This window comes from Scophthalmus maximus, chromosome 9, assembly GCF_022379125.1.
Source record: "Scophthalmus maximus strain ysfricsl-2021 chromosome 9, ASM2237912v1, whole genome shotgun sequence".
Lineage (NCBI taxonomy): Eukaryota > Metazoa > Chordata > Actinopteri > Pleuronectiformes > Scophthalmidae > Scophthalmus > Scophthalmus maximus.
The window spans coordinates 8,158,973-8,184,498 of NC_061523.1; the positions used below are offsets into that span (position 1 = coordinate 8,158,973).

The 25,526-nt window shown below is 42.6% G+C and overlaps 3 protein-coding genes across 4 annotated transcripts; 2 read left to right on the forward strand and 1 right to left on the reverse strand.

Annotated features, from left to right (window-relative positions):
- Positions 1 to 316: 316 nt before the first annotated feature.
- nxt2 (nuclear transport factor 2-like export factor 2) lies at positions 317 to 3,031 on the forward strand. Its single transcript, XM_035649961.2, has 4 exons — positions 317 to 487; positions 684 to 770; positions 2,390 to 2,534; positions 2,725 to 3,031. Exons 1-4 carry the CDS (start codon positions 473 to 475, stop codon positions 2,907 to 2,909), a joined length of 432 nt encoding a protein of 143 aa, XP_035505854.1. The 5' UTR covers positions 317 to 472; the 3' UTR covers positions 2,910 to 3,031.
- Positions 3,032 to 16,269, reverse strand: acsl4a (acyl-CoA synthetase long chain family member 4a). Of its 2 annotated transcripts, none has more exons than XM_035649938.2 (15): positions 15,611 to 16,269; positions 13,355 to 13,865; positions 13,091 to 13,268; positions 12,876 to 12,985; positions 11,915 to 12,053; positions 11,661 to 11,811; positions 11,172 to 11,295; positions 10,954 to 11,025; positions 10,676 to 10,815; positions 10,411 to 10,583; positions 10,248 to 10,322; positions 9,958 to 10,146; positions 6,342 to 6,456; positions 4,597 to 4,754; positions 3,032 to 4,476 (listed from the first exon to the last, which is right to left on the reverse strand). In XM_035649938.2, the coding sequence occupies exons 2-15, from the start codon at positions 13,709 to 13,711 to the stop codon at positions 4,319 to 4,321; spliced, it is 2,139 nt and encodes a 712-aa protein (XP_035505831.1). In that variant the 5' UTR covers positions 13,712 to 13,865; positions 15,611 to 16,269; the 3' UTR covers positions 3,032 to 4,318. The 2 variants fall into 2 exon arrangements, with proteins under 2 accessions (XP_035505831.1, XP_035505832.1); XM_035649939.2 differs by lacking the exon at positions 15,611 to 16,269 and adding an exon at positions 14,426 to 14,693.
- A 1,253-nt stretch (positions 16,270 to 17,522) lies between these two features.
- On the forward strand, positions 17,523 to 22,395 carry eif4ebp3l (eukaryotic translation initiation factor 4E binding protein 3, like). Its single transcript, XM_035649963.2, has 3 exons — positions 17,523 to 18,050; positions 19,794 to 19,970; positions 21,798 to 22,395. Exons 1-3 carry the CDS (start codon positions 17,918 to 17,920, stop codon positions 21,824 to 21,826), a joined length of 339 nt encoding a protein of 112 aa, XP_035505856.1. The 5' UTR covers positions 17,523 to 17,917; the 3' UTR covers positions 21,827 to 22,395.
- Positions 22,396 to 25,526: the final 3,131 nt, after the last annotated feature.

Sequence of the window (25,526 nt, forward strand, 5' to 3'; positions counted from 1 at the left end):
GAATTGTACGTAGTTACCGTCCACCACTGTTGAACTAAATATGAATTCTATAATTTTACCATGTTATTATTTTCCCTCGAATGACTGATGAACAGGAGATGGGGAAACTCCTTCAGGGGTGGCCCTAACTGTATTTTTTTTTTTTTCAAAGTGGAGACTTGGAATCAGTCCAGCATGTGTTTTTTCAATGTAATAAATAAATAAAAAAGAGCAAATCTTAGACTGTGGGGGGCAGCATCACTTTCTGCAGTGTTCAGCCTGCAGAAAACTCATTAGAAGAAGAAGAATTAGCACAAGCATTTTATTTTGGTAGGTGTAGCCGGTGACCGGAGGAAGTAATACAAGCGACAAAATGGCCGCGCTAGCCGCTTAGTAAACAACAAAACTAGCTAACTTGACGCCGAAGAAGATTTAAAGTTCTACCCCTGATAGTGCTGCTCTCACTGTGGACTGTATCGCTGTATTTGTACCCATGGCGAGCACGCTGGTAAGCTCACAACTCTCAACACAGTTATCTACCTACATGAAACCAGCTCACGCATTGTGCTGCGAGCTAAGCTCGTGTCCAATGTGCTCCTCTTTTAATGTTTTCATTTTGTACACTGAACGGTCGTGGATAACTCCACGTGTTGTCTTTGATGAGCGTGATCGGCATTTACATTTGGAGTGATTTTTCGCTACAGGATTTCAGGACCCACGTGGACCAGTCGTGCAGATACTCGGAAGAGTTTGTCAACATCTATTACGACTGCATGGACAAGAAGAGGAGGGTGGGTACTGATCTGGTTTTATTCTCTGAGTCAGAAGAAAACATCGATACATCATCACCATAGTTAGAGCTTGACCGATGCACCGGTCGGCCCACTGTAGGTCATCAGATGACTGGGTATTGAGGGTGTATTAGACTTTTATTATCACTCCAGGTCATTTACAGTATCACTATCGCATCATTTGCCCGTCAGAGAACAGGCACCAGTATTACGAAGCAGGATTTGCGTTTCTCTAGGTGACTACAGGTCTAACTCTGTGTTTTCACTCTTAAGAAGCAGGTTCACTTGTAACTGGGGTAAATCACCATGGTAACTCACTTGTAACCGGGGTTAATCACCTATGCTGAACCGCTAACCTGCTCTGGAGCAGGTGAAGTTCGAGATAAGAGACCAAGGCCAAGTCACCTGTCGACCAATCAGATCACTGGAAAACCATTGTACAGGATCCTGACAGGGACAACAGAGTTTACAGTAAAGTGACCTAAAACAGAAATAGTTATAATTGTGTGGAATCATGTTGCTGTTCCAGACGTTTCATGTGTTTCCACTCTGGTTTTATAACAGAACTTCTAGTAAATGGAGGTTAAAACAGTAAATGGTTAACAGTAGCTTTATTTGAATTCAACAAAGATTATTAGATTCTCGAAAGAATCCCTGACAGTGTTGATGCTTTTACTGCCTCATTCTGTCACTGTAGATCGCAATAACACAATGACATTGTGATGATAAACATAAATAAAAACTAAGCACCATATCTTTTTATTAGAAATATCATCCACACTCTGTTCAATATTACTCATTATTATGACTGAACGATTCCGCCTGATTGACCTCATCACACATTAACTACTTATCTCGTCTGTTGCCATCTCTTCTGCTTCCCCTTCGTAATAGTCATCATGGTCCCATGGACCCTAAACCCTTTTAATGACAGCTGGGCCCTTCCTACTGTCACACGTTAAAATGTCTGCTGTGCAAAAGCAACTGTGGTCGCAGGAACATCAACATGTTGCTTGGCAAATGTTCTCTACCATATCTCCTCAGATAACTTCTCTTCTGTCTTGTTATTGCCACTGTTCACTATAGTGCACACGACGACGCCAAACCTCACAATTGGTTCTTCTTATTTTATATTTCCTTGTGTTTATATCTTGTCTTATCTCATCCATTGAGACTGAAGTCAACAATCTGCTTGGAATATCACAACAATCCACTTATTAATCACAGCTTGAAATGGGTATCAAGAATTTTGTACAGGCCGTTATGGAAACCAAGCAAGACTTCTTTTCACAGAATCTTTGGTTTAGTCCAAAATGCATGCATGCTGGGCAGAGGGGCTTTTAATTTCAAAAGTTTCTTGGAAGAGTGGAACACGGGGATATTAATACTTTGGCCACATCTGTATCTTTGTCGCATTTCTGTAATCATCAATTTTAAGGAGTCCTTATCCAAATTGGGTACAACATTCCTCAGATGATATGTTGTTATCTTATCTTTTCTGAAATATCAGAGTCGGTATCAGAATCCAGTGTTGGTCGGGCTGTGGAGCACACATGATCCACATGTTGTCGTTATCCTTGTTCTTAACTTGTCCTTACTTGATGACTCCTGTGTCTCAGAACTTGACCAGACTCTACCTGGACAAGGCGACGTTGGTGTGGAATGGCAACGCCATGTCGGGACATGACACTCTGGGCGAGTTCTTTGAGTCGCTGCCATCAAGCGAGTTCCAAGTCCACACGCTGGACTGTCAGCCAGTTCATGGTGAGTAAGTCAGGTGGTTAGTCCCCTCTATTTCTTGGGAGGAGAAATAGGTAAATATAAAGCAAAGGCATTAAAACATCTAGAAAAATCAAAGTGCGGAAATATTTATGCCTTTCTAAATTCAATTTGTGATGTTTTTGCACGGAAGGCGTGATAATCCAACATCAATCCACCCTTTCTTGATTCACAGAACAAGCCACCCAAGGCCAGACAACGCTGCTCGTGGTCACCGGCGGGACCGTCAAGTTTGAAGGGAACAAACAGCGTTTCTTCAACCAGAACTTTCTGCTGACAGCTCAGGCGTCACCAAACAACGACCAGCCTGTTTGGAAAATTGCGAGTGACTGTTTCCGATTTCAGGACTGGAACAGCTGATGGCCTTCCCCATCTACGCCTCACTTATGAACGGTCAACAGACATGATTGTGGAAATAAATATGCTGTTATTTGTTCTTTGTAAAAAAAAAAATTTTTTTATTAAAAAACATGGAACGCTGATTATGAAAAAGATGTTTATTATCGAAATGTTGAACAACGCATGTGATCAAAATGGGAGTTATAAATACAAATAGGATCACGGTACAACTGACTGTCAATGTGTGCGTCCTTAAGGGTTTAATGATGACCTTCCATCAGCACAGTACTTTGAAAAATACATAGAAAACACTCCTATACTATTTAAATGAACAGACTTCACCTCAGACCACATTTTAAAACCAAAATTGTACATTAACCTGTTAACTGAGGTAAAACACGCACAGTATTACAGTAGGCCAGTTCTGATTACAGCTAATGCTAGAATGCAAACAGCTAAACAGTTTTTAGTAGTTAAGCAGGCTTGCACTCTAATAAATAAGCTTCCCAAGACAGTTACGACAGAAATTCTTTCTATACAAGCAACCCCCTACTTCTCAAGTTCATATATTAAAACATTAGTTCACTGTATCTTCCTGAGTCATTATATATATGTACACATTTTGGTCTCACCTTTCTGAATAAATAAAATGTTGATCAGAAGAAAAAAAATAAGCCGATAAGCAGACACGATTATGAACCATGTCAGTGTATCTCTGGGTGGGGAAAGCTTTACTAAAGCCCCAAGTAAACATTAACCTGGCAGTTAACCAGCCATTTTTTTGTAACAAACACAAAACATTTGTTTCTATATAGATGCCTCTCACTTCTGCTTGACTACACGAGCACTGCAGACCGAAGGCACAGTAACAAAAGTACTCGAACTTTACAAGAGCATTATGAGTGTCTGATGATCAACAGTTAATATTTTCAATGGAAGTAACAACAAAGCATCTGAAATACAGTGGACAGTGGTACTTTTAAAAAGTGACAGATTGATTTGAGTGGATGGCAGCGTGTGTGTTCACATGGTTTCAAACCGTTCTCATGGAATAAGTCGCTTGGGGCAAAGGGGCCGTGAGCGTTTTTTGGAGCTCACCTCTCTTTGTTGTTGTTGTTGTTGTGATCTAACGACACTGACTGCAGCCTCGGGTATGGGAGAACCATGCATTGGTTTAAAATGACTTACTGCCCCTTTAAGTGTAGCTCTCTGACAATCAAAACTTCCAACACACATGAAGAAAAAGCAGCACGTATGGATCCAACAGCTACAACGTATCTACAGCATTTAGCTGATCTGTTGAAGACACCACTGTCTGTGGTACACAAACGGCATGAAAAATCAAACATGGCATGCCGGGGAAAATTATTTATCAATCAGAACAGTGGTTATGTCGATGACTTGGGACTCTCTGGGTGAAACTGTCAAAGTTATTTGCCCCCGTACATTCTCTCTATGTGGTGGAGATAGTGGTTCTTCAGCTCTTTCCTCTTCAGCTTGAAAGCATCTGTGACAAGACCGGTCTCCGGGGTCCACGCCTCGGGACTCAGATGCACCTTCACCGGAATCTCAAATCGCTGGAGTTTGACTGGATGAAAGGGAGAGAAGAAGAGCAAGAGAGTAGTGAAGTTCACTCGTTCATCACAGTGTAGTGGAACGAATAATATGCTCATTTCTACTAGAGCACTTGCACATGGTCAGCTCTTACTGTTGGTAGCGACGACCTTGATCGCCTTCAGAACTTCTCTTTCCATGTCGGGGTGAGTGCAGATCTCCTCCCATGTTCCCACGATGCTCCTCAGTTTGGCCATCGCCATCAACTGTTTCTGGTTGGGAACCACGAAGCTGATCACATAGTTCTGTTCACTGCAAGGAAGAACATTAGAAACGCGTTCGTTAACAAGTCGTGCTCACTGCTGGAAAAAGTTGGTGTTTGGAGATTTAGAACAATGGAGATAATTAGTTGAAGTGAAATTGAAAATCTAAATCTGAAGGTGTCGAGGATATGCGAATAAAGCAATGGACACGGAAATAAAACAACAGACACAATAAAAGAAACAATTGAGGAAAGAAACAATATCTTCCATATCTACAGATCTTCCTATAAAACTTTAACCAATGTCAATCAGCCACAAGTTAAAAATGCATACTCATACACATGAAGGACGAGTCACATGCAGAAAACCCTGTCCATTTAACTCGAAAACAGGAAAGACCCTAATATGATTTTATTCGATTAGAGCCATATCTGCGGTGCATGCCACAGTGAGGATGGGGCCCCTAATAGAATAATATAACTGGGTCAGACTAGACAGACCCGTACACATGATACTAAAAATGGTAAATCACACTTGTACCTTGATCTTTCTACAGAAAAGCTGAAATAGTAGTTCAAAAGAAAGTTCATGCTATACAGACAAACTACAACAGTTTCAGGGAAAGGGAGAACCAGAAGAAACAAGACAAAACTAATAGATGGAAAAAAAACAACTTCCCTGAACTCAGCCTTGGACTGCCTACTAAAAAATGAGGCGCATTATTTTTTAACTGAAATTGATTAAAATATTTTATAGTCACAGTATTTATCTTGTTTGAAAGAGCTTATTAAATCGGTTTTCATATAGTGCCATTAATATCCATCCAGATCACTGGAGCAACAGCAAAGTGCATAAACTTTGCTGTTAGTTTGCAGACATCTAATCTGACCATCCTCCAATCATGGGTACAATTTTTTAAGTACAAACAGAACCTAATATGGATTTGTGTCAGGCTGTAATGTTGTGAGGAAAAAGTGAGAATGTGATGGTATGTCCTCATAACAAGAGCCTGAGTAATATGGATTTCTGGGGCTAATACCGATATTAGGGAGTAAAAAATAATAATCCTATACCAATACATCGGCATGACATATATTTTTTAGAAAATGGCAATGATTCCTAAGACGTCATTAACAAACCTGCAGGACAAAGGGTCTAATTGAAATGAAATTTCACAGTTTAATCATAAACCACGTAATAAATAACTAATAACAAAGAAATCAAACAACCATATTTATAGAACTTGAATAGGGAAAATAAAAATTCTCAATGAAAAATGTAAACATAAATTCCTTTTCTGCATCGTTCATTCTGTAAAATAAAAGTTTTTGTATTGGAAAACAAATCAGAAAAACGTTATTCAAGTTCATCTGGTTTAGCTTTGAAACAAAATCTATGAGGAAATATTTCACTAATACCTAACGTGTAAGTAAGTAATCATCGATTTTACTTCAACAAAAAAATCGAAATCAAGATAAGTTTTTTCATCTTTTCGGTGACTTTCAATGCTTTGCACATCACATGAACACTGCAAATAAATACACGAAACACAAGAAAAATCAAGATGCAGACATGCAGACAGACAGACAGACAGCTCTCCGTTTATCAGTCAGATAAACTGAGACGAATGACTTACCTGTTGGCGTAAGCACAGATGTTGTCGATGAGGGGGCAGTTTTTCAGCGCAGATTCCACTTTACCGAGGGACACGTACTCCCCGGCCTGCAGCTTGACCAGGTCTTTCTTGCGGTCTGAATGAGAACATGAAAAATATCTTCAGCAGTGCTCTGGTATCAATTGCAAACTGTTTGTCTGTCATAAGTTACAACCACATTGACTGGCAATTAGGCCTAAGAAATTAAGTATGACAAAAGCATCCTTTTTCACCAGCGTCTTTTCATCAGATGATCGCCATGGGTCGGAGCAAAGGGATTTCTTGTAATACTTACTAAGAAATGACTGTAAACAAGGAAATATTTGAAGGAATGTGTTTGTACACCGAGGATCAAAAGATGTAGCCTGGCGAAGCCAGACTAATTCTCAAATGCGTATTAGTCTGGGACCTCTCGGTTCATTTTCGATTTCCGACGGACGCAGACCAAAATGCCTCCGGCCGCAATTGGAAAGCAACGAATCGTGTGACGTCTGTTGAGCGACGCCAAAATGTCAACAGACTGGAGCAGAGAGGAGACGCCCGTGATGATGATTCCACAATGTCTGTGAACGAGTGTTGTCGTCTTTTGTGAGATAAAATATCGGGTACTTTTAGTCAAATCCTCGTTCATCACCAGCAGCAGCCTTCGTTGTTTACAAAAGTCGCTTCCCTCCACGTCGTGGTATAAACCCCGCCCCCATTATCAGATAATCGGTTGTGATTGGACTGGCAAGTTTTCTGCTTGAGATTAATCACTTCCCAATGGAGGGGATCCAGAACAAGCAAACGAAATGAGCTCCAAGAATTTGTCTGGGTTCCAGGCTACAAAAGATGGATATGAGACCAATAATTTTCCTGGTATTTGTGGTAAAGAAGTTAGGATACACAATTCTTTGCCTGAACCCAGCGGGATTTCGTCTTGTCGTTCCAATAGTTTGAGGGGGACAAAAAAAAAAAGGAAGAAGTGGAACAGTACAGTAGCAGTGATCCGCAGGCGGCTTGGAGGGGAATCAAATCTACGTCACTCAAGAGTCAGTGACAGGGAGCTCTAAAAATAGCAGGTATACATGATGCTGATCTACCCATTTATAGTCTTGATTCAACAAACAGGACTTTTCTAAGAATATCCCTCTTCTTACTCAGTCATGCTCTTCTCGCTGTGAAGCAGTCGTTATCTGGTTGTTTTTAACATTTGACTAGTAGAAGTGACAGCAACTGTAGACATTAACAATCTGTTTTTGTCAGCTTAGAATTCCAAGCCAACAGATTCCACACTGCAATTCTTACGAGTGACAATTTTCACTGTAAATATCTACACTTGTTACTTACACAACAGATATCACAAATGGATTTCTAGGTATCTGAAATTCAACTCTGACCAGTCAAATTTTAATTATCTTAATGTCGGCTTGGAAATGTAACTAGAAAGAATTGTAGTTTCAGATGTCTAAAATTACATTTTAGATATTTGAAACATTATTGTCACTACTGACAATTATATTCATACTGGCAGCATTTCTATTTATGATCTGTTTAATTCCTTTTATTATCAGTAAACATTGGATTTTAGATATCTTAAAGGGTAATTTCCACAGGCCGATATGCATTGTAGGTATTTTCCATAACAGACAGGAATGTGCAAATAAGGGCACATATCTGAATAATATACAAATTAGGGTGACATATCTGATAAGAATACGCAAATTAGGGCAATATATCCAAAATGGTTTGTTGAGACATGTCAGACATATCATGATGCCAGTATGAATATAACCTTAAAGGGGAATTTCCACATGCCGATATGCATTGTTGGTATTTTCCATAACAGACAAGAATGTGCAAATAAGGGCAAATATCTGAATAATATACAAATCTGATAAGAATACGCAAATTAGGGCAATATATCCAAAATGGTTTGTTGAGACATGTCAGACATATCATAGATGACAATTGTTCATATCTAAGATGGGAAATTACATTTCTACAAGACTGCATCTTTTTTCCACATGTTGATATCTCTATTTGTTATTCTTAGTAATGAAAGAGGAATTACTGTCAATTATCAATGTTATCTGTGAATCAAACATGTTTTTTTGTCATAATGAAATTTCTATGAGAAAATATACATACATATTGTCACATGTCTAGGCCATTATACAGCTATTCTAAATTTACCTTTGGACATGTGAAAATGTAATTTCCACAGTGAAAACTATACCACTACAAGTCAGCCTCGTCATACATTACAAGCTTTTGTTTGCCGACTTCTCATCAAAATTCAATGATCCTCCCTCATATTTTTTTATTAATGTTAATTTGCCTCAGTCACCAGCTTGTACTACGGATGATGGACTTCCTGACTGATGGAGACCAGAGGGTCTCTATAAATGGCCGTTTCTCGGACTGTGTAGCTATGTCAACAGACTCGCTGCAGAGTCTTTATTATGTACACCGCAGGAGGGCAGTCATCTGGTCAAGTTTTTTTAATGACATTACATTACTGTCCCTTCTCCAAGTTCAGAGTCAGACAGCAGGAATGCTTCCAGCTGATTTTACTCTGAAACTATACAGTGACCACCGGACGTCATGTGTAAAGGATGAAATCGAAGAGTGCAGAACACATGCTGTGGTAACTTCATACGTAACCGAGTAGCATTTTTCCGATGACGACCTTAAATTCGAAAACGAACACTGAGGCTATTGTGAAGTAGCCTGGGACCCAGATGAATTCTGGGAGCTTGTTTCATTCGCTCTTCCGGAGTAAGTTCTGGATCCCGTCTATTTGGAAAGTGATTTTCCCCTCCAGCAGAAAACTTGCCGGTCCGACCACAAGGGATTATCTGATAATGGGCGGGGTTTACACCGTGACGCGGAGATAAGCGACTGTTGTAAACAACAAAGATGGCTGCCGCTGATGAATGATTATTTGACTAAAAAGCAGCAGATATTTTCACATTTCTCCCACAAAAACAACAACATTCGTTCAAAGACATTGTGGAATCGTCATCACAGGCATCTCCCCTCTGCTCTAATCTGTTGAAATTTTGGCGTCGCTCAACAGACGCCACATGATCCGTTGCTCTCACTGGTTGTCGGTCTATCCAATTGCGTCCGGAGGCATTTTGCTCTGCGTCCGTTGGTAATTCTTGGAAAACGTAAAAATTAACTGAGAGGTCGCAGACAAATTCGCATCTGAGTATTAGTCTGGCAATGCCACGCTAATAGTGAAGTGGGGGGGAACAGAGAATTCAACATCTCGGCAAGCTGAATTGTTTTTCTGTCAGGCCCGTCATCCTCTCGTCACTTATGTTTTACCTGCATATGAAACTAATTGAAATCATTCATCTCCTCTCATCCATTTTTCTGAATGGATGGATGTTTTGTTTTTTTCTATCTTTTATTGTGCTTTGAGTTTACTAATTAATTATTGTCTGTTTATAAATTATATTCCACATTTCCGGTCCTCGATGCATTTGTTTGTAAGTCAATGTATGTTTCTGTGCACCTCTGTGTACAAGCTGCTCATGACTAATTGCCCCCTGGGGCATTAATAAAATTGTTTTTTACGTTTGAGTTACTGGTTTGTCAGTATACACACCCACTATTTGAAGACATCCATCTGGGTAAATCTCTCCTACGTCACCGGTGCAGAACCACCTCTGCCCCTTTTCGTCCACGAAAAAGTCCTGGTCGTTGCTTTCGTTCCGGTAGTAACCCATGGTTACATTGGGACCCCCGATCAGGATCTCCCCTCTTGGGTTTGGCTCGTCTTTGCTGGTGTAGCCACCTGTAGTGAAAATAACAAAATGATTACCCCGCTGTTATAGTAATAATTCTAACTCTAGAACTGCAAGAACACAATGTACCAAACACATTTTTCAGCAATACCTTCAGCCCAGTCCCGGAGCCTGACTTCACAGCAGATGAGAGGAGCTCCGACACGACCGGTGCTGATGTCCGCAACTGTATAATAGGATATAATATGTGTTAATGACAATGTTAATAATTCCCACCTTTAATCTCTCCTCTTACACTTTAAATCCCATCTCACCCTCTGTGATGGTGCCTGCTCCACAGGTCTCCGTCAGGCCATAGCCCTGGCCCACGGGACAGCAGAAACACACGTTCATGAACCTTTGAGTGGCCGAGGAGAGGGGTGCCCCTCCCGACAACATCATCCTCACCCGGCCTCCGAGCAGTTTCTTCACTTTCCCGAATAGCAGGCTGCAAAGACAGATCGCCCGCTTGTGACTTTAGGTTGAATTACACAAATTCCATTTCTAGGAAGCACCGATGTAAACATTGTGGTTTCTTACGCATTGCAGAGTGGTGCGTCATAGCCCCTCTTGATCTGCTCCAGTTTATACTTGTAGCCCAATGTAAACAGTGTCTTCTGAATGAAGCTCATTTCCTGCACTTTGCTCATCACATTCTTGTTGATGCGATCCATAATTTCCTTTTGGGGGAGAAAGCATACGGGAGGGATTTGTACATTTGATGATGAGTAGGCGGGGGGAAAAAAAGTCTGTATAAATGAGCAAATGGAAGTTGCGAGTAATGAACAGAAGAAAAAAATTTAACGCAGGGGTCTTACAGGCACAGCCGCCATCAGGGTGGGTCTGAGCACTGAGCTGTCTCCTTTACTCCCTCTCTTTATCTTAGTGGACTAAAGAGAACAGGGGGGAGAAAACAATCAGCTGATGAGACAAGAACAACGATGATTAGGCTGATGGCACTGACTCGCCCACACAGAAATACAGTATACACATTGGCAGATACAGCACAAGACCTGTTGTTGGTGCTGTGCATTACCTGGTCTGACAACGTCTGTGGGGATGAGTAGCCGATCCGACAGCCATACGTGACGCAGGAGATTTCAGCTGTCATTTCCAGGACATGAGCCAACGGAAGATAGGCAATGTACGTATCGTGAGGCCTGCAGGAAGCACAGGGAGAGAAAGTCAAGGTTAGATGCAGGAGCCACTAAACATTTTCTCTTCCTTTGTCTGAATTTCACAATTAGCATCTTTGCGTTCTCTCTGGTTATCTTGCTTCTGGGTTGTCTGATTTTTTTTTTTTTAAACAGATTTGTACAGATAATTCCACAGTTATCTTCTTGGCCCTTTTTTTTAAGCCAATGTTGTTTTACTTGGAACAGATGAAGGAGATTTACTTCTCAGTAGAGTAGCTGGGGGTCGGGGGTAAGTTGAACCATGTGTTGGGAGCACGTTAAAAGAAACCCCGTGGTGCTCATTATACAGAATCAGACAAATTCATACGCTGACCAACACCGAAACTCACCCCAGTCCAGGGATGCGCTCACACTGTCCTGTCATTCCCGCAATCAGGTTTCTGTGGACAATCATGACTCCTTTGGGTCTGCCCGTGGATCCGCTGGTGTACATCACCACGGCCAGATCGCAGGGCTTGGGCTTCACGATTGCCCTCTCCACTGCAGGACGAAATAAACCGTTATTGTCCTACACCGTCTGTGTGAGATATTTTAAACTAAAAATAAAAAAAGCACAACCAAGGTGAGTCAGAGAAATACGCACGGTTTTCAGGCAGAGAGCCCAGATCGAGTACGGTCTGCATGCTGTGGATGGAGACTCCTGCTGGGTAGCCTTCTGTGCTCACTTTCTTCTGGTCCACGTAGATCACGTGCTTCAGTTTTGGGGTATTCGGGAGCACATGCTGGACAGAAAGAGAGGAAAGCATTGGTTTCAAAACACAGAACACCAAATAACATATCTTTTATTTATCTAAATAGGAGGAATTTCAAAGTACATATCCACTGAAATTATATTAACAATGAACACCATTTTATGGACAAAACAACTAATCGATTAATCGAGAATATACTCAACAGATTAATCCGATAATGAAAATGGTCGTTATATGCAGCCCTAAAGTACAACAACCTCTGTCTGCTTGTGTTCTATAACCTGTATGTATGCAGGTTGTCAATATCTTTGCCAAAGAGAAGCAGTTCCAGTCATTGCATTACCGGGGTCAGTGTGATACAAGCATGTGTTTATGTTAGCCAATAGCTCAAGTGGGACGACCAAGGGACAACAAAGAAGACATTTCAACAATGGCCGTCATTTTGGAGGAGAGACTCTGCAAGTTGGTAAGAAAACTACAACGTCACCCGCCACCACCGCCGTCTGCTTTTGCCTCTTTCTTAAAATGTACAGTACATTATCAGAACATTTTCCTTAGCCGCTGTGTTCATTGTCATCAAAAGCTCTTGACTCGGCGCTGCCCTCTGGTGGGTTTTTTAGCTTTACAACTGAGTCAACATAAAGGCACCATGGAAGTGTGTGGGCAGCGGCGTTACGTGGTTTGAAATCTCTTGTCACGCAGAGGCAGCAAGAACGAACCTTAACAGTGCATCTCCGACCGCATCCGGTACAAGTTTGATGTTACAGAAATGACTTATTCAGCCCTAAATTCATCTTCTTTTGATGAATATTAAGGCTACTCAGTAAATGAGCGTGCAAGGCGTTCACTCACTTTCAGTTTCGTCTCCAGCAGTTCCACACTGGTGACTAGATGCGTGACACCAGTCTCATTCAGTCCGAATGTGATCGCATCCTCTCCCAGCGTGGCATAGAATGTCACCACTGTTGTGGACACACAGAACACTCATTGAGTAAAAACTTATCGACAGCTGTTGACACGTGATTTCTTATTTTGCACTTCTATGGTACAAACTGAGATATCCTTACGTGGGAAATTGAACCTGAAGCACGCCTGGGCAGTGATCATCCACTCTGCTCTGGTTTCACAGAAGATTGCGATGGTGCTTTTGGGCTGCTGTCCGAGAGCTGCCAATCCACTGCCGAACTGACTGACTACAGAGTCCATTTTGTTGTAGGACAGCCATCGGTACTCCCCGAGGATCAGCTAGGAGGGGGGAGGGCAACATTCTACATTTTTGTTTCACACAAAAACCCATCACCAATAAAAGACATAGTCATTGGAATCCTTACCTTTTTAAAAACTTTACCACTGGGCTGAATCTCATTCTCTTCACTCAGGATTTCTCGGGTGCCGAGACAATCGTCTTCTCCAAAGCGCTGCACGGCGTGTTCGAAGAGCTTGTCCAGGGTGTCCTTTCCTGGGATGTCTTCCTTGGCCAGGCAGTCAAAGTGGTCCACGGAGCGGTATGGCCCCTCAGCACAGCCCGAGGTGGAACGGGCCTTTATCCGGCTGGACAGAGCTTTTCTTTGCCCGGCGCCGGTGATGTAGTACCAGGGCAGGAAGGACAGGAAGGAGTACAGCCATACCAGAAGGTGAATTGGAAAGAGCAGGATAGACTCGAGTGCTGAGTCTGCCTGGAGACCCATGCTGTTTTCTGTGAAAGAGTCTGTAGGAAAGGAACCTGGTCCCGAAGATGTTTGATGTCCGTCAGACGGGAAGCCTTGGTTACAGAGAGAGTTTTTAAGAATCCAACAACCGTAGTACGAAAAGATTTGTTCCTCTATCACTCAGACGTTACACCTAAATGTTTGGGAGAAAAAAAGAAAAATACGATCAGCAAATGTTTATTTATCGAGCACATGTGAAATTACTACCATTAATCAAAGCATGGACTATGGAATGGGCTGTATTTATAAAGCGCTTCCTTGTCTTGTCAACATTCACACAACACTTCAATATACAGAACTTTTTTTCTATCACACCATTCATACACAGCTGTCAGAGACAATGAAGGGTTAAGAGTCTTGCCAAAGACACATCAGCGTGCGGACTGCGGGAACGGGGGATCAAACCATCGACATTCTGGTTAGTGGTCAAACCAGGTCTCCACCTCCTGAGACCCATTCACCCGAAAAACGGATAGATCTTTCACCCCATATATCACCTGCTAACGGCTGCACTGGAAGAAGAGAATGGTTAAGATGAAAAAAAAGAAAAGAAACCTGACAATAAAAGTTTGTGAAGCAGCCAAACTCAAGGTTTCCTACCACCTGTATCTGAAAAGCCATATCTAAACCAATCCCTTGACAATCTCCTCTTGCACTCCGGAGGACTACACCCCCCATCCCGCGGAGACTCACCAGCACCTCGCTCCGCACTGAACGGCCTGTGTGTCAAGTCAGCTTTCAAAGTTCACTTATACATCCTCCTGGGGGGGGCGGCCCCTCTCTCTCTCTCTCTCTCTCTCTCTCTCTCTCTGTCTGTCTGACCGGCCCAGCCCCCAGCCCGATGACCAACGACCTCATGTGGGATGCTGGACAGGACCAGTGACATCACTCCCTCTATCCTCACCCCACCGCCTGCTCAGCGAGAGGCCACTCTGTGTCAGACTCAGCTCCCTCACGGTGTGTTGAAGTAGAGGAAGGAGATAAAGCTGACCACACTGCGTGTTGCAATCATTTCAACATCAAAGTAATCCCCAGCCCCTCCCCTCCCCTGCCCCTGGTCACGGCAGCGGTTCCAAACAAGAAATGCAAGGTGTGTAATCGTAGACTTCAGACATCAGGTGGTGCGTTCATGTCACACAACTGGAGTGGGATATGACATGTTTTCTCCCTTTGAACAGTAAAAGCAGCTTCTTCCTTGAGGGTGTTTACATTTTTCCACTCGCAGGTATCTGCTCAGTCTCGGTGTCTCCGTGATGACAAATACACATTTTGAATATGTTTTTAGAAGAAGTCAGACGTGTATTGACGTAACTGGCCCTCCTTTTTCCCGGAGGCATCACTTAACACACTTGTCTGCGTGATTCACATCGGAGTGAATCATAGCTCTGACTCACGTCACAAGTACACGCACGCGCGCGCGCGTGAGATAAAAGCAGGAGATGAACAAAAAGAGAGAGATCACTATTATTTATCAGGCAACTCATCCCGCGAAAAAACACACGTGAAACACGCGCCGTGAATCATCCGTGAGCAAAGATGAGAGTCGGACACCGTTGAAAGAAAAAAAAATCGGATTCAATGGGTGTTTGTTAAAGCGTCGTAATAAGAAGGATGTGTGGTGACAATGGGAGAGGGAGCGGGCTGGCACACGGAGCCGTGACAATAGCCCGCATCAAGCGAACCCCGCCGGGAAGTTGATTTACGTTAGCTTACAGAGGATGTGGCAACAGAAGAACGAAACACACACAACCGTTTCTGCCAGCAATGATGACCCCGAGCCCAAACCTGCGGTCGGACGGGTGAGGGGCGGTCGTGATATCGCGGCGGCCGGCTGGAGAGTGATACCCTGCCCCACAGGCAGCGGTGTAGTGGTCTTACCTTCGGCGGAGGAGGAACACAGCCTCGTCTGTCTCTGCCGCGCCGAGAATGACCGACAGTTACCTCTGCTCGGGACCCAGAAACCCGGAACTGCTACGTCATCTGAGTCCATATTTCTTGACCAATGGGAGGCCGGAGCGGGTTTGCCCACGGTTGTTTTTTCTTCTTCTCCTTTTTCACCCCCTTACATCCGCTTTATGACAAACATCTTACAACAGCTCGTTCACCATCACCTGTCCTCAGCCCGGGGTTAGTGGTGATGTTCAAATATGTATACATATGCACATCTATCTATCTATCTACACACATACACGAATACACATGTACACAATACATACATTTCATATTTCATTCAATACAAATAATCGCAATAATACACTTAGTAATAACGTGTATAAATATTGATCGTGAAACACACACACATATACATGTCAATACGTATACATGTATCTATGAATTTTGCATAATTGACTATTCTAACATTTCTGTAATCCTAGACTGTACTGTAAATGCTCAATGGACACTAAATGTGCTTTTTGATATATTTATAGATTAAGGTTGTAAATTAATACATTTTTTGAAAGTGCATTTAATATCCATTTCACATGTTATGAGACATGTAGAAAAATACTAAAATATGATGAATATCTTATCTGATATGCGGTTTTCCACAAAAAAAATAAAATAAAATGAATTGTCTAGTTAAATCTCTTTAAGCTGCCTCATTCATCGAATGTGCACACAAACATTTTTTTTTTTTTGGGTAACGTAATGACTGCACTGAAAGGTTCATCCTCAGTCTCCACGTCGTTGCATACTGGACCATGCTGTGACACTGCAATTGTTTTTGCATTTGCCAAGATTTAAAATCTAATTTTGGAAATATGACATTCATTATCTTGTTTTAAAATGTATTTGCTTGTTTCCTTATCAGAGCCTCCTTATTTCTATTAAATGAACCAATTTATTTCAAGATTTCTTGTCGAGTTAAATGATCTTGCTGCATGGACAGATAATTTCACTTTTAATAAGTAATTTCCTCAAGGTGATTGGCTCCTCGTTAAGAGACGTGCACACGCCCTGGGTCTCGCCAGTAGGGGGCAGTGCGGTCGAGGCAGAGACTCGCGCGAGACTGAGGTGCGCCTGTTTTGAGAACCGGAGAACGTGTTGACACCAGCTTGAAACTCGTTTCATTGAATGAGCATACATTTATTTACCACGTCAATCCAAACAACAGTGTGACATTACTGCACACAGCTAAATCAGAATGCTGATGAGAAGCTTGTGTAAAGGATGTCAGGTGGGTGACAAAGACACTCTCGTGGTTCCTGACTTCATAACTGACAATCACTCGTGTTTAATTATGTTGCATTAGAAATTAAGTGATTAATCAATTCATTAATCAAAGTCATTTGAAAGATATGTATTCACCTATTATTTTGAGAATCGACTCAGAATTTTCAGTCTTTGTGAGAGTGCCAGACATTTGCTGGTTTCAGCTTCTTATGTGAGCATTTATGTTTCATATAACATATATGGAAACGTAAAATGTGGACAATCGATTGAACTCCTTTGAAGGAGTCCCCTTAGGTTTTGGGTATTTTGTTTTTCAGTAATTTTTAAAATATATTCTTAAAGAAATGTTTTAAATAATCGAGAAAATAAATATCTATTAAAACCCTTTTTTTCCCCCTATAACTGGATACTTGAGCTTTGTGTAGTCTTGTTCTTAAAAGTTTAAGATTTGTCTCCTGTACAGTTAAAATAGCAAAGTCACATTCAGGCGGGTCTTTCCTGTAGTAATCACAATCGATATTTCATCATTAACTCGCTCTCTTTCCTTCCATCACCGCCCGCGCGGGCCGCCCTATACCTGAAAACAGTCGCGCCACGCACACCGCCCCACGTGTCTCGTGGCCTTTGCACAAAAACATCACGAGTGGCTGCTGCAGCCGCAGCTGCGCTACAAATACAGCACATGGTGGCCTTCGCTAGCTGCTCGCAGACGGACACCAGCGGACCTCAGACCCCCCCCGAGCTTTTTCCAGCTTGACGCTTGGTTTGGTTTTTTTTTAAAGTTGCACAACTTCTTCTTTGGGAACTGAGAGTCGTGGAAAAACTAGCATATACACAAATTCTAATAACTTTAAAAAACAAACAAACAAACTTTGAGTCCTTCGTCGTCGCGCGCGACAAAGTTTGACTTCGGGGGCTCGACAGGAGACTTCAGAGAGAAGGCACTTGTCCTGCTACCGCCTGCAGCAGCAGCAGCAGCAGCAGCAGCAGCAGCCACACACCGAGGCGAGCATGTCGACCGGCACGGAGCAGGTGAAGAGCTGCCCCATCCCCACCAGGGTGCTCACCCTGAAGGACTGGTCCCAGCTGCCCGACTGTTACAGCCAGACACCCGGGGGCACGCTCTTCTCCACCACGCCCGGAGGTAAGAACCGTCTCCACAGACAATACCGCTTAACGTGTGTTTCCCGAATTGCCCCTTTTCACGTCGCAGAACCTGTGTGGACCAGTTAACTTCCTCCAGCAGCTCGGTGGCTGTTTATTTCTTCGTTTTTCTTTTTTTTAATGCATACGTGCCGAAGTCCCCCTGCTCAACTTCAAGCTCTCGCGAGAACTCGCAGACGATAAACAAACGCGGAAAACTGCTCCGAAACATCGAATAAAAGTGTATTTATAAGTGAACCACCTTTTAAAACAATAACCTTGAATCGTGATTAGGATGAAGTGGCGGTTCGCCCTCGTGATGTCAACGATCAAGTGTGTTTTTTTGCTGTCGTTTATTGATCTCGACTGAGGGATCAATTTATTGTGACGCAAATGTGAACGTTGACATCATCAGGTTCGACTCTTCCTACCAACTTTGAAATAGTCAATCCTGCACAATGACGCATGTACTTTTCTGTTTGCCGATATGACATGTTAACACATGAACATTGGCAAACACTTTAAAAAAAAAAAATGGCAATGGCTACAGACACCTTTTTTTTAAATTTTATTTTTAATCACAAGCGGCAAGGTGTGAACAAGCAGTCACTGGTTGCTGGAACAACAGCAGTCTAGCAGTCCAACCCGTGACCTGTGATCTGAAGAGGGTGTTGGTACGAGGCGCAGTGATTGGCCTCAGCAGCGGTGGAGGAGCTGGAGGTCGTCCTATCCCCTGCTTCACTGTGCCGTGCATTTCAGGAACTGTTGAGAACATTCTGTACAAGTTAGGAGGAGGAGGAGGAGGAGGGAGAGGGAATGTCTAATGCAGGGGCAGTAATGTTGTTTTTTTTCCCCATCTGCACCCAAACATAACTGACAACGGCCTAGGAAGTTGCAACACACACTTCTGACTCTTGTTCCACTTTACGTGCAGCACGTACCATACCATGTGTTGCTGGACTGCCCCCTTCTTTTTTTTTTTTTTTTACACAACTGCTCCGATGCATTGCTTGCGCTATAGCTTACGTTCCAGCCCCCCCCCCCCCCCTGCTGTGCTTCCCTTTGTCCAGGATGAACTGCTCGCCACTCGGGTTATTACATAACATGTTTTCCTTGTGAGGCGGGTGGAGTGATGCTGTACAGGACAGTTCAAAGTCTGGTGAGAGAAGAGATCCGAGGACCACTCCTTGGCTCACCCGTGTCACCGGTCGGACTAGTCACAACACGCTATTTGTGACACTGTCCAAATGGCGACGCATGCCAAGCAGACTTCAGATGTGGCAAGCCGCGGGGGTTTAAATAAAGCTTTCAAATAATGTCACAAAAAGCTTGAGGAAAGCCATCCTTGGCGTTTGCCGTCAGTGTTGAAAGCTTTCACCGAGTCAAGGGAGTGAAAATATGGCTTCAGTCTCAAGGCCTATTGCTTCAAAGAGAGAATGCTATGTTCTCTGATTTCCAAGAACTCACTGCAGCAGTGGCAGCCTCAGTCCCTCCCCTCTACACACAGTCCGAACCCTCCTTTTCCACTCAAATCCCCTCCGATGCAGGAGAATGAGCCTCAACTCCTCAGTCGTACTCTCTTGCTGTGATACAAAGGTGCTCCAGTAACAACTAGGCTATAATTTAACCTGTTAAAGCTCCAGCATTTGGTCTCTTGTTTGTCTTCAGTCCTTTTTATAGGGAGATTTGATGTCACTGCAGGTCAAACACTTTATTTTTCTTCTTCTTCTCTTCTTAAACACAGGTACTCGCATCATCTATGACAGGAAGTTTCTGTTGGATTGTCGAAACTCCCCTCTTGCCCGAACCCCTCCTTGCTGTCTGCCCCAGATCCCAGGGGTAACGGTGCCCGCCACACACCCCATGGGGAAATTGCAGGACCTCAAAGAGGAGGCCGAGGAGGACGAGAAGGACATTGCAGGTAAACGTACCATCATGTCAAAACTAAAATAATAACCCCAACATGGATGGCTGCACACTTTTCTCCCGTCATACAGACGTGCACATGATTCCATGAAACTATAATTGAGGGTCTGCATCAGCCTGCTGCTCCACATATGCGCATTTCCTGATCCGTACTCTTATTTCAGTGAGGGGACGGTAATGCACACTGATATTTTCTGCCAACCACCATAAAAGTCAACAAGTGAAAGAAGACTTTTGTGTTTAGAAAACCTGGTGAAGAAGGGCTCCATGTTAGTTATTTTTCCACCAGGAGTTTAGCAGCGTTTTTCTGTCTTTGTATTGTTTAACACACAAATGTATAAACGCTGAAGTCTTGGCAAGTCTCGCCACTTGGCAGCTATTTTGGCATCAGTCCCAGTCAGTTATTTTGAGCTACATCAGCCCCCTAATCCAAATCAATGGGTAGAGATCCATAGCTGCTTGGAGATTTATAAGTAAAGAGCATATAATACCAATCAGATATGATTGAAAACCACCTAAAACGGTTCGTCACTTTGCCTCAAAATAAGGTTTGAAATGCTCGTTTCCCCCACAAGTTATACTCTGCATGCACATGGTTTTCCTTGCAGTACAACATGACCAGCTCACTGGGGCAAGGAACAGGATAAAATCCATACGTTTCTATTCACACTTCTTTAAGTGGTTTGTCTCGTGTAACGTCTCTGGTAACACCAGATCTCCTTGCACAGCCACTCCTCGAAACAAGAAACGGATATGCACAGTCGGCACACTTGCTATACGTTCCGTTCGTGCAGTTGCAAATTTTGAGGCACACATGGATTTCCGCATAGGGGTCCATGCGGACAACATTTCAGAGTGGAGTAACATTACAAGGCAAGCGTTTCTTAGCGTCTGAACGCTACAATAACATTACTGGGTTGAGCAACCACCTCCATACATCAAGTAGTTTTATGAAATCAAAATATCCCACCACAATTCAAGATATGTGGTCTACTACAAAATATCTACACACATCAATTTCCTTACGCACAGAATGCCCTTTTAACATAATGTGATGTTCTGATGAACTTGCAACCATATTGTCTTCACCACAACTCTTATATTGTCTCTAGTCGGCATGTGTTAATACAGCAGATAGATGCAGCATGTCTTCCTGCGGTGCCATATCAGCGGTTGTGCCGTGTTGACGACTGGGACAGGATGGCTCAGTCATTATCACCGTGTGTGTGAAGTCGTTTCTGGGGCTGTGCCTCTGCAGCACAACCAGGATAACACCAACTGTAAAACTAGCCCAGAGGTTTATTACTCAACAGTCGCCGTATGTAACGCACTGTGCCTTATAGGCTTCCCTTATCTGTCCAGCTGATAGATGTCAAATTTCAAGGTCCTGTATTTCTAATGACCTTTTATCGTTTTGTTTTAAAATTAAAAGACTTGTTTTGGCAATGGTCCTCTTGTTGGGATTGTTGTGGCAGTGTGACCAAGGTTTGGTTGAGATAAATCCTACCACCAATCTGTCTCCTCTTCGTTCCTCCCGTCAAACTAAAAACGATGGCGATTAGCGTTGGCCCCCTTTTTTGTTTTTGTCTTTTTTCTTATCTCGCACAGTTAACGCACCGGACTTGTCATGGAAGATTGGGAGCGACGCCCTTTCGGTCAAATGTTGTTGTTTTTTTTACTCATGTTATGAATGTATTGATAAGGGTTGTAGTTTGTCCCCTTCTCCGAGGTGTGGTTTAGTATGGGGTGTTAACTGCCAACTGATTATCAGATATCTCCCCTTTTTTTAATCTCAACTCTTTCCTCTGTCCCCTTTCAACAGATGACAACCAGTTTGAGATGGACATCTGAGCTGCAGTATTACCTCCTGTGGAGTGTTATCGGTTAAAACGCCTCCAAGGTCAACGGTGACCGTAATGCATTACACGCATAAAGCTTTTTTTGCCTCTTTATTTTTTTTTAAAATAGCTTTTGAGGGGAGCCAAAAAGGATATACAAGTTAAAAAACTATAGGGTGTTTTTGACCCTAAAAAGGTGTTCAGCAAAGAAATGGTATTACATGTGTTGATGGCTTGCTCACTCAAGTTAGAGCAGCAGCAGGATCAACAAATGTTATGATTTCACTTTTTTTATCTTTTGTAAATAAGCAAATTTACTATGTAGCCTATTTTTTAAGTTGGGGAATATAAGATGATTACATTAAGACATGTAAAGTGGGGTTTTTCACTGCAGGCATCAGTTTTGTTCTGTTTTGTTTTAGTTCCCTCCCAAAAAGGAAAGCTAACTTTCTTTGTGACGGGCAAACGTGCCTCCTAATATTGGGGGGCGAGGCCTACGGAAGATCAGCTCCTACTTTGTTTTGTATGGAGGAGGGGGGGGTGAAATGTGAATATTTCAAATAAAGGCTATTGAGTCATGAATTGTGTGGTTTTTATTTATTCTTAAATGTATGGGCCTGTCACTTTGTTGTTAGTTATGCTGAGGAGGGTGTTATTCATTGTGTATGATGTAAAGTTAAAATATTCCCCTCCATATAATTTTGACATTTTAAAAGCATGTTCCTATTTTACATCTGGTCTATATGTCACACTAATGACTTTCATAGTGGAAAAAATGTGTTTTATGACCTGAAATCCATGTGTATATATATAGTGTGCAGTATATAGCTAAGGGGTGTTTCAATAAATGAAATCTTATCTGCGACTACCTCACAACACCTTGCGTAACCGGAAAGTATGTTGCCACAGGAACCTAAATATTGATGAGTTGCATAACCGTCTCATGTAAGGAATGATATGGTTTTGTGCACTGCAGCGAGCTCACACAGACAGTGTTATTAGCATCCAAATCAAACATACGCTTTATGTTGCTCATGATAAAATACTGGGCCGTTGTAATTATCTTAATGCATGGACATCTCATGATCTTTGACTAATAAAGCAAAATACAGCTCATGATATACATTTTTTATGATACTCTTTAACATCAGGGGGGAAATCCAAAGTGCATAATTAGCACATTACTGAAAAGCTGAAGGTCTAACTTGAGCCATGTACTCTTGTGTACTCAGCCTCGCTGTGTCGTCGGGGTCAGGGTTAGGTATGTCCACTTGTTTCACACCGATCTCCAGATTAGAGAGGCTGACTAAAAGAGCATGCCTGCTCTTAAAGAATGAGGGCAGCTGCAGCCCAGACAAGACATACTGAAACCCCTCTGCAATGTGGCGGGGTGCGACTCCTGCTGGTATCTAACCAGGCAGTTATCTCGGATATGAAAAAATGTGGATTAGAAAGTAAATGAGTTATGTTGGTGATTATGTGGCACTGATGTCCACCACAATTTAATTTTTTTAAGCTACTGCTGATCTCTTCAGTGCAATATTCAACTGAAAACTGATATAATAAGCAAGACCCCTGTACATCATGTGTAAGTTGTTATGTAGGTCAGTCTGCTCAGCTGTTCTAGTCCCCCGTGGGGGTGGCCGACATGTCCGGCAACCACTTTGAATTGCAACTGGAGTTTGCCCGTGGAGGCTCTCATTTACTATTTTAATAAGAATAAAAGCATGTTTAAACATGCTCAGTGTTTGGTCCACTGCAATTCTTTTATGGACAAGCTAAAGCAAACTTGCTCTGTGTGCCACAATGTCATTGTGCCCTACAATCAAATACTTGACCAATACATCAGGGTGATAACAAAAATAAAACAGGGTAATACTTCATCAGCCTACAATTTGTGTGCACTTGGCTATGTTTGTCCAACATGCTGGTCGACCTGCATGTACTGTTTGAACAAGTGCACGTGAGAACAAGGAAGTAACAGGTGCCAGGTGACTAAAACACCGGGGGAACAATACCACATGCTCTCAACTTGTAGTTCTTGGGAGGGTTCAACTCTGGCAGAGGAACAGTTACTGTATGAAACTGATAATGATGCTCGGGAGGTACTTAACCGTCCCGGTGCATACGCATGCAAATGCACACCTGTGTTATTTTATACCTGTGCACACTGACCAAACCTTTATGCCTTTATGCTCTACACACAAATCTGTGATTGGGCGCCAATGTATAAACACAGCTTTGATATCCAGAGAAAGGTCCAGAGTATAGTATAACCTAGTATATAGAAATCACCATGTATCACAGACATTTGGGCGAATCAGCACTTTCCACCTACACACACAACACCACACCATCTTCACCTTCATCAGCAGGTGTGCTGACACTCCCGGCTCGGTTGGCCTGATGGCGGCCCACGACGACCGATGACGGGGCTTAGAGTGAAATGACAAAATGCATGCCTGCAACCGTGATTACGCAAAATGTACCTCCCTTATCCCCCCGCATATATTGCTGCGAATGCTGTTCCATATTTATTATAGATGTCACAGATTAATCGCTACTTACATTTGATGTGAAATTTCACGTCAAATTTGACCACACGGCACGGACTCTAAGGGTACGCTTCTGTTCACCGCTGTGTTGCACTCCTACATTACCTGCCATCAGTTTTCTCAATTATGAATCTCAGAAATGGGATTATGGTCAAGACAGATTCGTGGCAGTGATGACAGTGGGAGGTCTATGCCGGTACATAAATCACTGGACATGTGACAGGGACGCAAGAGCCTGTCAGTACTTTTCCAGACAAGGCTTTCATCAATGAGGCCAAAGGTGCCTTCAAACAGACATTTGACTATAGGCGTATTTCTTTGTTTAAGAATGTGATGCATTCTGCAAATCACACATATTGTCATATTGTGTACATGACACATATTTTAGAGGTGAAAGTAGACACAATTACAACTAAAGGACAACAAAGTGTACAGTTTCGTACAATTGAACTGCATCTCGAACACACTCTGCTAGTAGGCTTTCAAAAGAGTGACCAGTAATATGACACAATTTTCTCTCTGCGTCTGATCCTGAAATGGAGAAAGCGCTTTTACGGTTTTTGCACCTTCTTCTTAAACTGGACTATCCGATCAGCATGGATGACTGTAAGAAAAGGATCGAGGACTATCTGATTACTGAATGCACACGTCCTATTTTGAGCATTGAATAATTCCGCTTTGTGATTTGCTGTATGTTTAATGTGAACCACTGGGTTCTTTTATATACAGTTTTCATGTTGTTTGTTTTAAGTTGGTGTTTGTTTCATGCATTGATCATTTGTAAGCTGCTACATTGGCCAGGACTCCCTTGCGAAAAGAGATTTTGAATCTCAGTGGTAATATACCTGGTAAAATAAAGGATAAATAAAAACAGTAATAAAATGCTTGGTTTTGTCCTTTGGAAAACCCCTCTGCGGTTCAATTGCTATACTGTACAGTCCATGAAATGTTGTTTTGGAAAATATTTTGCCTTGGAAACAACTCCACTTCACCACCGAGCCTTGAGTGTGAGGTTAAATGAACCCTTGTAAACTTGCTCCATTGCCCTTCCCCATGGACAACATATTCCCCCTTTTCTTCCCCTTGCCCCCTCCCTGGCCCCATGCTCCCCATCCAGTTTCCCCGTAAGAGGGTTGTGTGGAGTTGGGCCGGTCGACA